The sequence below is a fragment of the Stigmatopora nigra genome, unplaced genomic scaffold (genome assembly GCF_051989575.1).
Source record: "Stigmatopora nigra isolate UIUO_SnigA unplaced genomic scaffold, RoL_Snig_1.1 HiC_scaffold_29, whole genome shotgun sequence".
Classification (NCBI taxonomy): Eukaryota; Metazoa; Chordata; class Actinopteri; order Syngnathiformes; family Syngnathidae; genus Stigmatopora; species Stigmatopora nigra.
This window is the reverse complement of record NW_027551608.1, coordinates 1,887,652-1,900,172: the sequence shown is the minus strand read 5'-3', so window position 1 is coordinate 1,900,172 and position 12,521 is coordinate 1,887,652. Positions and strand designations below refer to the sequence as shown.

At 38.7% G+C, this 12,521-nt stretch overlaps 1 protein-coding gene across 4 annotated transcripts in view; it reads left to right on the top strand.

The window, feature by feature from the left end:
* Positions 1-12,521, top strand: part of plxnb1b (plexin b1b) — a 105,676-nt gene that overhangs the window by 41,563 nt on the left and 51,592 nt on the right. For 3 of the 4 annotated variants that reach the window (XR_013325506.1, XM_077711775.1, XM_077711774.1), the window contains exons 8-9: positions 3,165-3,273; positions 9,569-10,483. Coding sequence is in view for 3 of the 4 variants with exons in the window: in XM_077711775.1 (XP_077567901.1) it covers positions 3,165-3,273; positions 9,569-10,483 (1,024 nt within the window). In the remaining variant the exon portion in view is untranslated. The remainder of the gene's footprint in view (positions 1-3,164; positions 3,274-9,568; positions 10,484-12,521) is intronic. The other variant, XM_077711776.1, reaches the window with a different exon arrangement.

Here is a 12,521-nt window from a genome sequence, read left to right as displayed (position 1 = left end):
CCTTGTTAAGATCAAGAACTATATTTGATTTTTCCTTCCTTGCAATTACACAAATTAACTAATCATACTGAAAATAGGAAAAATACAAAAAGCAAACCTCCTCAGGAAAAAAGCTTACATGCTCTCTGCAACAGTTACATTCACATCAATTAATATCCAAAAACAAATGTACACATTTATAATTCTGAAAAGATTTGAACACACTAAAATGTAACCACCCCTTGTTTATCAGGGTTAAAATTTTCTAGCATAATTGTCTTTTAAAGCAATTGAAAGTCATTACTTATAAATTGCATAGTAATCAAGTCCCAATTCATTTAACAATGTGTATTGTGATGCATACTAAACTCAGTTATTTGAAATTCAAAATATCCCAAACTAGTAGTCCTTTTATCAAATGTAACATTCCATTCTCTTTGGAGTTTACCAATCATCTCCTATAAAACTTTCTTAATCAACATTTTCCAATAGTCAGGCATAAAATCAAAATGTAGTTACATTTCTATCCATTGTAGTTTCTATTTTCTCTCTAATTGTTTACTTCAAAAATCTAAGAAGGTTTGGTCTCAAATGAAACACTTTCACTCGTTTTTTTGTGGAGACAATAAAATCAATATAAAAAGTTCCTTATGGTTTATGGCATTGCTCCTTGAGCAATAATTTTCCCAATCAGTATTGGAGTGCTTTCCATTACGTCTGATCACGTCAAAATTTTATCTTACCTGTCTCCTCAAACGTTTCAACTGAGAGAACCTTCTTACAGTGCAAAGATGGATCCCGCTATTTTCTCGTCTGCTGGTCTTATCAGCAACACATGTACAGATGTTCTCACTTTGGGTTGCTTGTGCGTTTTCTCCATGTTTCCTGTTGATAATAAGCACAGTCTCCTTCTGCTAACCCAAATTCAATGCATTTCTTTGAAGTTTTTTCTTTTACGCAGATAGCCAGATTAGCCTAATCATCCAGCTCCAATCGTGTAGTGAATAATGGCAGTTGGTATGGTCTACTAAATAGGCTTTACATATTTTGGATATATGGAATATGGAAACTTTTGTCAATTCAGTCAATTATTCTGGTAACACAATTTGGATGCCATTATCACTAAAAATCTATGGTACTTTTGAATTTTATATCATGCTTTCTTAGTTATTTGTTTTTCTCAGTTGTTCCTCCACCTCGTTTCACATTTGGAGTACTGCAGCTTTTTTCATTAAACATTTCATTTGACTAAATATTTTTTTCCATAATTGGTTGTCGCCATCTCTGTAAAGGGCTTATTGGCGATTTCAGAAATCGACTTCAAATTTACAAATCCTTCGCCGCCATCCCTGAAAAGGGCTTTTTGGTGATTTCGGAAATTGATTCCAATTTGCGAAATCCTTTTCCACCTTGATATCTAAGGGATTGATTATATCTTGGTGGTTGGCCAATCAAAAACACAAAAACACAAACAACCATTCACGCTATTAGGTTCATTAATAATTACCTTCGTCCGTAATTATCAAAAACTGCAGGCAGACATCTTCAATTATTGACATTTAATTAAATAGAAATGGATAACAACAGGTAAAAGCCTCCGAAGGGGAGAGTCAGCAAGTGTCACCTTCTACTTCCGAACGTCTCCCCGAATAGACGTTTTCGTCCCACTCTTATTGTCATGAATCAAAACAAGTTACAGAGTTGTTGATCATTCCATCACGTATGAGTAAAAACAACATCTGGGACTACAATAACAATCAAAGTATTTTACCAATAACAAAAACAGGAGACTAGACCTAACAACATTTTGATTAGAGTAATTATACAACTTCCTTGACCTAAGAATCATATAATATAATCATAATCATATCATGGTTACATACAGAAAAACCCGAAGTGCACGGTTACATAACGATAACAACATTCTTGTTATTGGCCGAATAGCCCTGGCCTCGTCACCAAGGGCCCACCAAATCTCAAGGACCCAGATTGGGTGGATTGTTTGTATAACCATCCTGGAACAGGCCGTCCAGGTTAAAGATGACTTGGCAATACTCGTGACCTCGCAACACTTTGAAAATAGAAAGAGAATGATTTAACAAAGAAATGAATTAATACAGAGAATAGAAAGAGAATGATTTAATAAAGAAATGAATTAATATAACTATTATAATAGTAATACAGAATAAACCCAACAACGCTCACACTCATTCATAATCAGACATCAGTGGTGTGCAATTTTTTATCACTAGTGGAGAGCGCCATCCCCAGTCTGGGGCTTCTTGGCTGCTAACCAACTTTTAATGTCCTACCAGCACTAACCGTTCTCAAAGGAAATAGGTTAACAGCATTTGGTTGACGTCAATTGTTTGATGCTAATGCAATCTGTAATATTTTAATGGTCATTAGTATCACTCACGCTAATGCATATTTCATGTCTTGATGGACAAAACAATGAGATATGGTCCATGCACTGAACAAAAATCATTCTTATTCCATCCTATAGAAATCATGCTTATCCTAAATTAATTATTTTTTCTAAACTTGTCAGGTACAATTTACCTAATAATTTGGATCAATGCCATTTGTGCATTGTTTTCTACTTGTTTGATATCATCAATAATTTGGATCAATGCAATTTCTGCATTGTTTTCTACTTGTTTGATATCATCAATAATTTGGATGAATCTTAATAATTTAGTCTAAATTGCAAATTGTGTGGAGGTGCATGGATACATAGTAAAGATATCTATGGGCCATATAGGTTTAATTTTTTTATTGGATATATTGTGTTTGAATTTACCCCATAAACAAGGCACACCAAGTGATTGTGGAGCCCATCCTTTTTAGAAAAAGCTTTAGACTTTAAAGTACACCCTATAAGTGTTAAAATACAGTACACACATACACACATACATTTCATGTATGCTTATAATTTTTAAAGGGTTCTTTATAGTTGGTAGTTTTCAATGTTGTGGAACGAATTATGCTAAGTCAATGGCAAATATCCAAGTCAGTGGCAAATATCCCTCTACTTAGAGTTACCACTTAACTGTATATTTTTGTGTTAAACAAAAGATTTAGTTGTCACTTAATTTTTCTCACAGCAACCCTCACCTAACGCATTCATTTTTCATGTTGTGTATCAATTAGATTTTTTTGGTTTGTGTTTTATCCGTTTTCAGTTGTCGTGGTTGCGTTCTGAGCAGATGGGGTTGCAATTGGTGTGTTCACCAGCACTCATGTACCCACAACCGGACCTGTGAGGAAGGAGTTATCATCTATAACCAACATGTAAGTGTCAGTACGATACCAAATATGAAAACGATAATGCAACAAGGAAAGACCATAACCCCAAATGGTTAAGTGGTATCTTATTTTATTTCACATGTTGAAAGAGTGGTGAGTATTTGTTTACATAATTGTAACGGCATACATGCACAATGCACATACCGTATTTTCACCACTATAAGGCACATATAAAAGTATTACATTTTCTCCAAAATAGACAGGGCACCTTATAATCCAGTGTGCTTTAGATATGGACCAATACTAAAATTGTTATCACAATAAAATAAAATGAATCAGTCGATAGGACAACTACGTCAGCTCCCAACTCTACTATTTTCCCGTAGAGAAAGTACTGCGCAGTGACTGCTGGGATATATAGTTTTTTTTGTCAATACATCCAATGGATTGTGGCCTGGCGATCGGCATTAACACTAGCTAGCTTCTATTTGCGAATGGATTTTGGCCTGGCGATCGGGATTAACACTAGCTAGCTACTACTTGCGAATGGATTGTGGCATGGCGATCGGCATCAATACAGTTGCGAACCATGGAAGACAGCCTTGGAATAGTTACGCTAGCTACCAGCTAGCTGCTATACATACATACTTACGTACGTACGCATGCACGCACACACACACGCACACACACATACACCCACCCATGGTTTTTCCCTTCCATATCTCTCCCTTCAGCTTTTTCTGGACCATTTTCAGTGATTTTCAATCAATGATGCAGTGGGTCAAACTGTCGATGTCTTCCCCATGTGAATTGCACAGCACCTCCCAGTCAGTCGTCTCAAAACAGTCCCCCCAGTACCATAACCGCATTTCTGTTTTTGCCTTGGCTTATTGATTGGCTCTGCCACATACCAGTTATTTCGCCATGTTGGCAGCAGCTCCATCAAACTATTAACTATATGCTGTCCTGCAAAACAGGCATAACGTGTAACAAACGCAGCCAATCAATGTACATAACATTTGCTCATACCTCGGAATTACACACCTGACATGAACCACATCATATCATTGGCCGGACGCGCTGTTAGTCATAGTTTTATAGTGACACCTTGACATACGAGTGCCACATTATATGAGCAATTTGAAATACGAGTAAAATTCCGAACAAATATTTGCCTTGAGATACGAGATCAATTTTGAGACACGAGACAGCCTGGTTGCCGCGATGCGAAAAGCTCCGTTAGTCATTTGCAGAATCCAGGGGAAAACAATAGGTCCAGAGCCAGCAGGTTCACTAATGGGCAGTGTGAATAAAAGGCATATGATGACAATCGATATTAAGCAAAAAACGATATAGTGGTGTACGCCTGACTGAGCTGAAACGAGCACCCGGACAAGTTGGCAAGTGGTCATGCGTTATCCTATTTTGGGGACATTTGTGCAACATTTTTGTAATATTTTGAAGGGGAGACAAAAGCAAACAATCCTAGATAGGTTCCTTAAAAAAAAACTCAGGTTCAAAGAGAAGGTGGAAGCGAGGAAAAAAGAGCCAAGCCTGATTAAAATAAAAGTAAAAAAATTCAAACATTAGATTAGTGTAAACTAAGATTAAAACTTATTTGTAAGTGTCTGTATCACAATCTAAGTTAATTTACATAAGTTAAATTAATGTTTATGTTAAGTTACAAGCGCGTTATCTTTCTCTCTCTCTGTTCCTCTCTCCCTCTGCGCTTTCCGCAAAGGTAGTGTTTTATTACCGTTTTGGATGATGAGGAACTTTGGCTCAGTCTTGCTGTCAATCATCTTCATCTTTTTCGGGTTTCTTTTGAGCAAAGTCAAAGGGAAAGCGTCAGAAATAATGCGGCGAGAGATTTTGGCGAGCTTTGATCTTGTCAGAGAAGGGGGTGGGGCTTAGCGGGGGGTGCACGACTTGAGGTGAGGAAAAAAGCTCATGTGTGAGAGATAGAAGCCATGATTTTTTTTGCGCTATGTCCGCCACCTTGCTCTGATGGGAGCCATTTTTCACCTGGATCGAGCCGTCGTCATATAGCCCCGCCTCCAATCTCGAAAACACATTTTGAAATTTACACGTAAATTAAGACAGTTAGTCAATAAACAACTATACATAAAAATATGTATATTTATATATATATGTATATTATACGTATATGTATATGTATATGTATAGATGTATATGTATAGATATAAGGATGCCTGTATTATATTATAGACGTTTTTATCAATGTAATTGTTGCATTGATTTATCGGATTAAACTAAACATTTTATTCAAAGAAAACCGATGCTGACAATTAGTGTCTTTTTAAAATGTTAACATTTTTATCACTTTTTCGGGATTGGACGCCCACGCCCATCAATGGTGACTACCCATGTTAAAAAAAAAAATGCGTATCCCTGGGAGCGTGGCGGCGTGCAATTAGAACGCGGTTGTCGTAAATCACTGACGGCCTCACAAATGTGATATATTTTTTATTTTTTTTTGCCTGTGCACGGATGCTAAGATACATATTTGCACATTTATCACTCAGTGGACACTTGATTCGGCTCCCGTTGCTGATTTTTAGGGGGATATTTCACCGTCTACTTAAGTCCGGTAAATATGAAATAAAGAAAAACATATTTGAATGGTTATCCAGAGATTTCCTAAACCGATTCCCTTGTGCTTTAACTTGATTACGACCACAAAACAGGCTGTATTCTCTTTTCCGTTTTTCTTTCCGACCAATAAATGCAATTAAAGAGACTGGCAGGCCCCCGGAAATTTTCCACCAGGAAGACATGAAAAATATTCTTCATATAATTACATCATCTTGTCGTTGTCGCGCCCGCGTTAATTAGACAGAATGAAATCAAGGATGACTTATGACTGCCAGCCGCCACTAGGGTGCGGCACTTTGTCAAGTGCGTCGTGTTTTGGCATGAAAGCTGACAAAATATTATGAGCCGCCTTAATTATGATGAAATATGAACTCGTTGACAACCACACGCTTTTAAAAATACCGGATTTTTTCACATATAAGCCATATTTGTCGCTAAAAATAAGGTTGACTGTACCCAGGGTGCGGCTTATATGCGCATAATTTAAAATTGACATGCACGGAACGCCATAACGAACCATTATTATGATCAAATTGTAAACAAAATTCATTTTGATGAATGAAATAAAATACATATACATCATTTTAAGGGTGCGGCTTATATGCGAATGCGGCTTATATGCGAGAAAATACGGTAAGCCTTTTTTTGGGATGCTATCGCCATGGCTCTACACACAGCACTGAGCCACCTGGAGCACCAGGGGAACTATGTGAGGATGCTTTTCATTGACTATAGCTCAGCCTTTAACACCATGAAGCCGGACATTCTGAAGGACAAACTCTACTACCTTGGACTATCCTCTTCAATCTGCTGCTGGATAAAGAACTTCTTGACTGGCCGACCACAAACTGTCAGAATGGGTCCACACCTCTCTTCCTCTATTACACTGAACACTGGCTCACCACAAGGCTGTGTACTGAGTCCCCTCCTGTACTCCCTGTACACATACGACTGCACACAAGCCCACCAGTCAAACTCTATTATCAAATTCGCTGATGACACCACTATGATCGGACTCATCTCAGGCGGGGATGAGTCGGCTTACAGAGACGAGGTCGACAAACTGTCTTTTTGGTGCTCGGCAAACAATCTTACACTAAATACCACAAAGACTAAAGAAATTATCCTGGACTTTCGCAAGCGCAGCACGAACCTGGCCCCACTCCTCATTAACGGAGTATGTGTAGACAGGGTCCAATCCTTCAAATTTCTGGGAGTCCATGTCACAGATAGGCTCTCCTGGTCTACAAACACCACAGTGGTAGTGAAGAAGGCCCAGAAACGACTCCACTTTCTCAGGGTACTGAGAAGGGACAAATTGGACACCAATCTTCTGGCAACCTTCTACAGAGCCACTGTGGAGAGCATCCTGACTTACGGCATTACAGTGTGGTATGCCGGAAGCACGGCAGCAGACAAAAAAGCCATGCAGAGGGTGATAAACACTGCCCAGAAGATCGTCGGCTGCTCTCCGCCATCACTAGAAGACATTGCCAACCCCCGGTACCTCAGAAGAGCCGGGTCCATTGTTGGAGACCCATACCATCCTGGACACAGCCTGTTCCAGTTGCTTCCATCTGGCAGGCGCTACAGGTCCTACAAAGCACGGACAAACAGGCTCAAGGACAGCTTCTTCCCAACAGCCATCAGGTCTCTGAACCTGCAGCAACACGTGACGTGACTACACATATCCCTACTATGAAATTAAGTCAAGTCGAATTGAAGTAACAGGAAGGTCGTTTGGTGCAGATCTGCCTTCCACAGGCTGACTGAGGGAGGGTAAGTATAAAGACTGAGAGGTAAGTGATCCATCTTATTCTTGTTGGCATCGGTGAGGCAACTTGTAGTCGCCGGAAAATGGCGCTCAAGGCGAAGAGCTAACAAGTATGAATATGCCATAAATAAATGTCATAAATGTGTTTTGCCTGGGAAGACGAACTTGTGGAGATGCACTATACAATTTCGTCATACGCTGCTGAGGGTATGATGACTACTAGGCTTTTTTGTCAGTCAATGATGACGACAATGCCTATGTCTGATTTTCATTTTCATTTTTATAACCACGAGTTATTTGTTCCTGTCAGTAGATGGTGAATTAGAACCAATACAAATGTTTTTCCAATGTAATTTCCCATTTTTTGTGTTTTTTTACAGAGGGTGGTATCTAATTAATTTGTATTTGGTTCATTTCTATGGGAAACGTTCATTTGAGATACGAGTACATCGACATATGAGCTCGGTCCTGGAACGCATTAATCCCGTATGTTTCAGCACCTCATCTTCATATACTTTACATTTCTATATTAATGTAGGCAACTATCTACAACACTGAAGCTTTTTACCCTATTTTGCTCAAATTTCTGCGTTTTTGTATTTGATGAACTGAAAAATCTTAATTGGAAAAGATACAATGAAGTGCTTCGGACAATTTGTGCGTAATGGCTCAATCAAATTTTATGTTAAATTTCCAAAATAAACATCTTAAATTTTTAGGTACTACTGTGAATACATTAATGAAATATATTTGTTATCATTGGTTTAATATTATTTATGGAATAAAATTACACTGTGATTGGCTGTTAACCAGTTCAGGGTGTGTCCCCCGCCTAGTGCCCACTGTACAGTGGGATACGCTCCAGCACCCACACGACTCTTGTGAGGATAAGCTGGACGAAAAATGTATAAATGAGTGACTCAAATTACAATAAAATCAATGATAAATGATATAATATTATTGAGCTCACCAAAATGACTGTCCCTCAAAACACTTATACATACTGACACTACAAGGTGCGACATTTTGGGTTAGAAAGCCAGAGGTACGTTTATTCACCTTCTGGTAGAACCGTAAAATAGTGAGCTACGAATGAAAGGTGAAGTGCCTGGAGCCTCAATGGTGGATGTTCTTATGGTGCTCAAAAGCATATGCATTTTTGTCATTCCATATGTTCATTCCCAAGTCATATGTGCATTGCAGCTCAATAAATAACAATAAATGCCACAAAAGTGCAACATTATCGGCAAAAAAATACATAAAATTACATTTCGCCTGACATGTTTTTGCTTTGTTGTTCTGCAGCCTTTGCGACTGTACTGTCTGACTTGTAACTGTGTTTTTTTTCTGTATCTGCATTCCCCCTTTTTTCTACTGTCACAATGAAATTTCCCAAGTACGGGATGAATAAACCTATCCAATCCAATCCAATACCGATCTTCCTCTTGCTTGTGGCCAGCTATAGTGTGTGTTGCCACGACCACTGTAGCTGCACACAGCCTAATAAGGTGCATCACGGTTCTTCATCTAAACATGCTTGAAAGCACCGATAACGGGTTGTCCAAGCCGTAAGGTGCTTTCGTGCTCATCTTCCTGTCTCAAATGTTCCTCATTTTAGCCGTTAAAAACCCAACTTATCGCCCAGGTATAGCTATGTCTTCATAGCGAGAGCTGTTGATCACTCTGATTGAAACCAGCATTTATCTATTAAAAGGCACGGTAAGAGACAAGACAACTCCCTCCTAACACTGACAATTTTGAAAAATTGTCAGTCCTCAGATCGCCTTCTGATCTACAAAGACATTTTTTTCCTACCACAGTAGGAGCATAGAAATGGTTGTGTGAGTGATTTCATTTTATTTATGTTGTTTGTAGTTTTTTTTGCTGTTTGTTTTATTTTTGTCTGATCATTGTCCCCCTTGTTCTTTCCCCTAACACAAACTGTCACAGTTTAAACTACCCTCCTCAGCTCCTTTGACAATCAAGGAGACAAAGGTTTTTACAACCCAGACCACCATCACAGTTAGGGCCGCAACAACTACACAAACTGTCACTGTCGTTCCCATAACAACCTCACCAAGTGTTGCCGCAACTACTACAGCTCCTGTTACTGCATTCACCACTCCAGCGGAGCATAACCCTGTTACCCATTTGCCCCAACACACCATTGCTCTTCAGATGACTAACACCCACACCAACCCTCAGCCCTCAAGTACCCTGGCCATCACCAAAACAGCACCTATCACGTGGTTACCTAGAGACACTACAACTGGGATGAATAGATTCCCTGATGGAGATAAAGTCGTGGTCATCACCCAAACTGGCGTGGAGGGTGCTGAAGTTACGCCAAGTACAGAATTTATATCAGCAACCATTGATGGGGATCAAATTCTCATAATACCTCTGGTGGTCCCACCTCCTGACTCTGAGGTGGACTCTATGGAAGTACTGACGGAGATGCCCAAAGTCGACACCCAAGAATTAGGAGGAACCCTCAACTGGGTAGATCCCCTCACTCTTCCATCATCTAGCATCCCTCAGCCAACGTCCATTCCCAAGGGTGAACCAGCTAAACCCAAGTCTTCCAGCCTACTATATTTTACCCAGGTACCATCCCCTGTACCCCCACTATACTCTAATACACACTCTCAAAATAGAGACAACAACTCTGATGTGCTGTGGCCCAAGAAGGAAGATGACATCCAAGCTGATGGCACTGTCCTTTCAGAAAATTATACCGCTTCTTTTTTATCTGCCTCCGTGCTTTCCGGTGATGGTGAAGTTGACCGTGCATCCCCAGTTCATCCTCAATTGGTGGATACTGAGCTGGACTATCAGTATGATCCTGCTGACAGCTTCCTTCCGGTGAGTTTAGATATTGTCGCCCTCTTCTTGTAAAACTCCTTTCTACATCTTCATAAAACTCCAGCTACTCCCTCTCTCAGCTGATTGGACTATCCTTTAACCATAAGACCTTTCTTATGTTTTTTAGTTCTTTTTTTAATCTTTTAAAACATTTCTTTTTTACTTTTCATTTTTCACTGAAGTGTGTGTTAATGTGCGTGTGTGTGTTTATATTTTCAGGTTCCGTTTAAGATATTTTAAGATTTTATTGGTGATTTTAGGGCAATATAAGGCACTATGCATTTGGGCACCTCAGATAATTTTCATTATTTTAATTTTTCAGTTAAATATGTATTGAAACAAACAAAGTAATATTTGTGAAGAGAAAAAAAGTTTATAGCAATTCAGGAAAGTGTGGAAGTGTAATTTAAACAAGCTCATGCACATCTGGCCACCCTTGTTTCTTGATTTTACACTAGTTATCACCTTTCACACCAGTTATCGAAATACACATTTTTTGTAAGCTTCTTGCCTTTTTACCTACATACACATACAAAGCCAATCATGTGAAATGTATTTACAGTGGTCATATGTAAGTATTTCTCCTGTTTTCAACTCCTATGTAAAATTCTGTAAGTCTCAAATCAACTCAAGTGACATGAAAACAGATTGCACAACATTGTTCAGGGGAACAATACAAAAACTTTGCTGTTCCCCTGTCAGTTTCCACTGGGAGATGAGTAAAGGGCCCTGGGCAAAGTCTTAGCTGTGGTCCTTAGTGGCAGGCTGATACACACAAATAAAGAGGAAAGACAATCTTTTGGATATTTCTTACAAGGAGAAATCAAACAGTTCAGGTCTAGTCCTCATTCGTTCTGGCGTCACATGCTTCTTTTCCTTGTTTATTAACTTCAAAGATCCTAGTTACAATAGACGTCTCTTTTCTCAATGGAGGGGTGGGAAACAGAAGTGAGACGTCAAATAGTCAAAACAACTGAAGCACATGTGCAGCCGTAGGTTCTTCTCCACATTCCAGCTGTCCAAGTGGATTCGGCTTCCCTTTTGTTTAGTCTAATTGAGGAACCGCGAAGCACTTTCTTGATTGCAAGCAAATATATAATAATGTAAAACTATTAACCATAACACAGGTCCACAGTAATCTCCGATAAGCAGAGGCACAGGATGGTGAGAAGTGTCGAATTCAACCGATGGACCCATTTTATAGGCTTATAACATGATATTGCTGCCATCACTGGTTGCTGTTGTCGTTGTGCAGTATTCAACTATTCAGTACATTTTGCGCAAAAATATGGAGTATGGTTGAATTGCATTGATGAAAGCTTTTCTGTGGACATTCCCCAAATAGTTGCTTGCTGTATGCGAAAGCACATTCGAACATGCTATTTTCATTCTGAAATAAAGTGCTGTGGGCTCATGAAACTAATTACATAGGTGTTACGTATTAAGGATGAGGAACACAACATTCGACAGCCCATACAAACACATGCTTCTTATTGATACACCCTATCTTGTCAAAGCTGAAGGTTGCAAGATTACAGTCAGTATCAGTAGATTCTTTAGAACCATCTTTAAGCATCTGTGACAAATTTAAAGTTTGACAATTTGACAAAAATTCACAAAGACAATTTACACAGTGAAAAAAGGTATAATGTTTGTGAATGGCCATCATAGCCCCCAAACCTGAATATTATTTAGAACTTTATGGTGTGATTTAAAGTGTGCTGAAAAGGGCTGGAAACCATCAAACCTGTCAAGATAAATGTTCCAAAAAGCATCTTGCTGTTTATTTTTGCAAAAGGAGGTTCTATTAAATAGTATAATATTAAAGAGTTTTTTTTTCTTTTGAGGTGCGCAAATGTATCTTCCTATCTTCTTTTGTTTACATTTTTTCACATTTTCCAAAACTTTTTTCACGACTCTAAAATGTTTCTCTGCAGTATGATCTATTCAACTGACCAATACAACTATTAATTTATAAAATACAGTGTTGAAAACGACTAGTTTTTCAAATAACTCCTTACTTGATATAAGTCTCGGT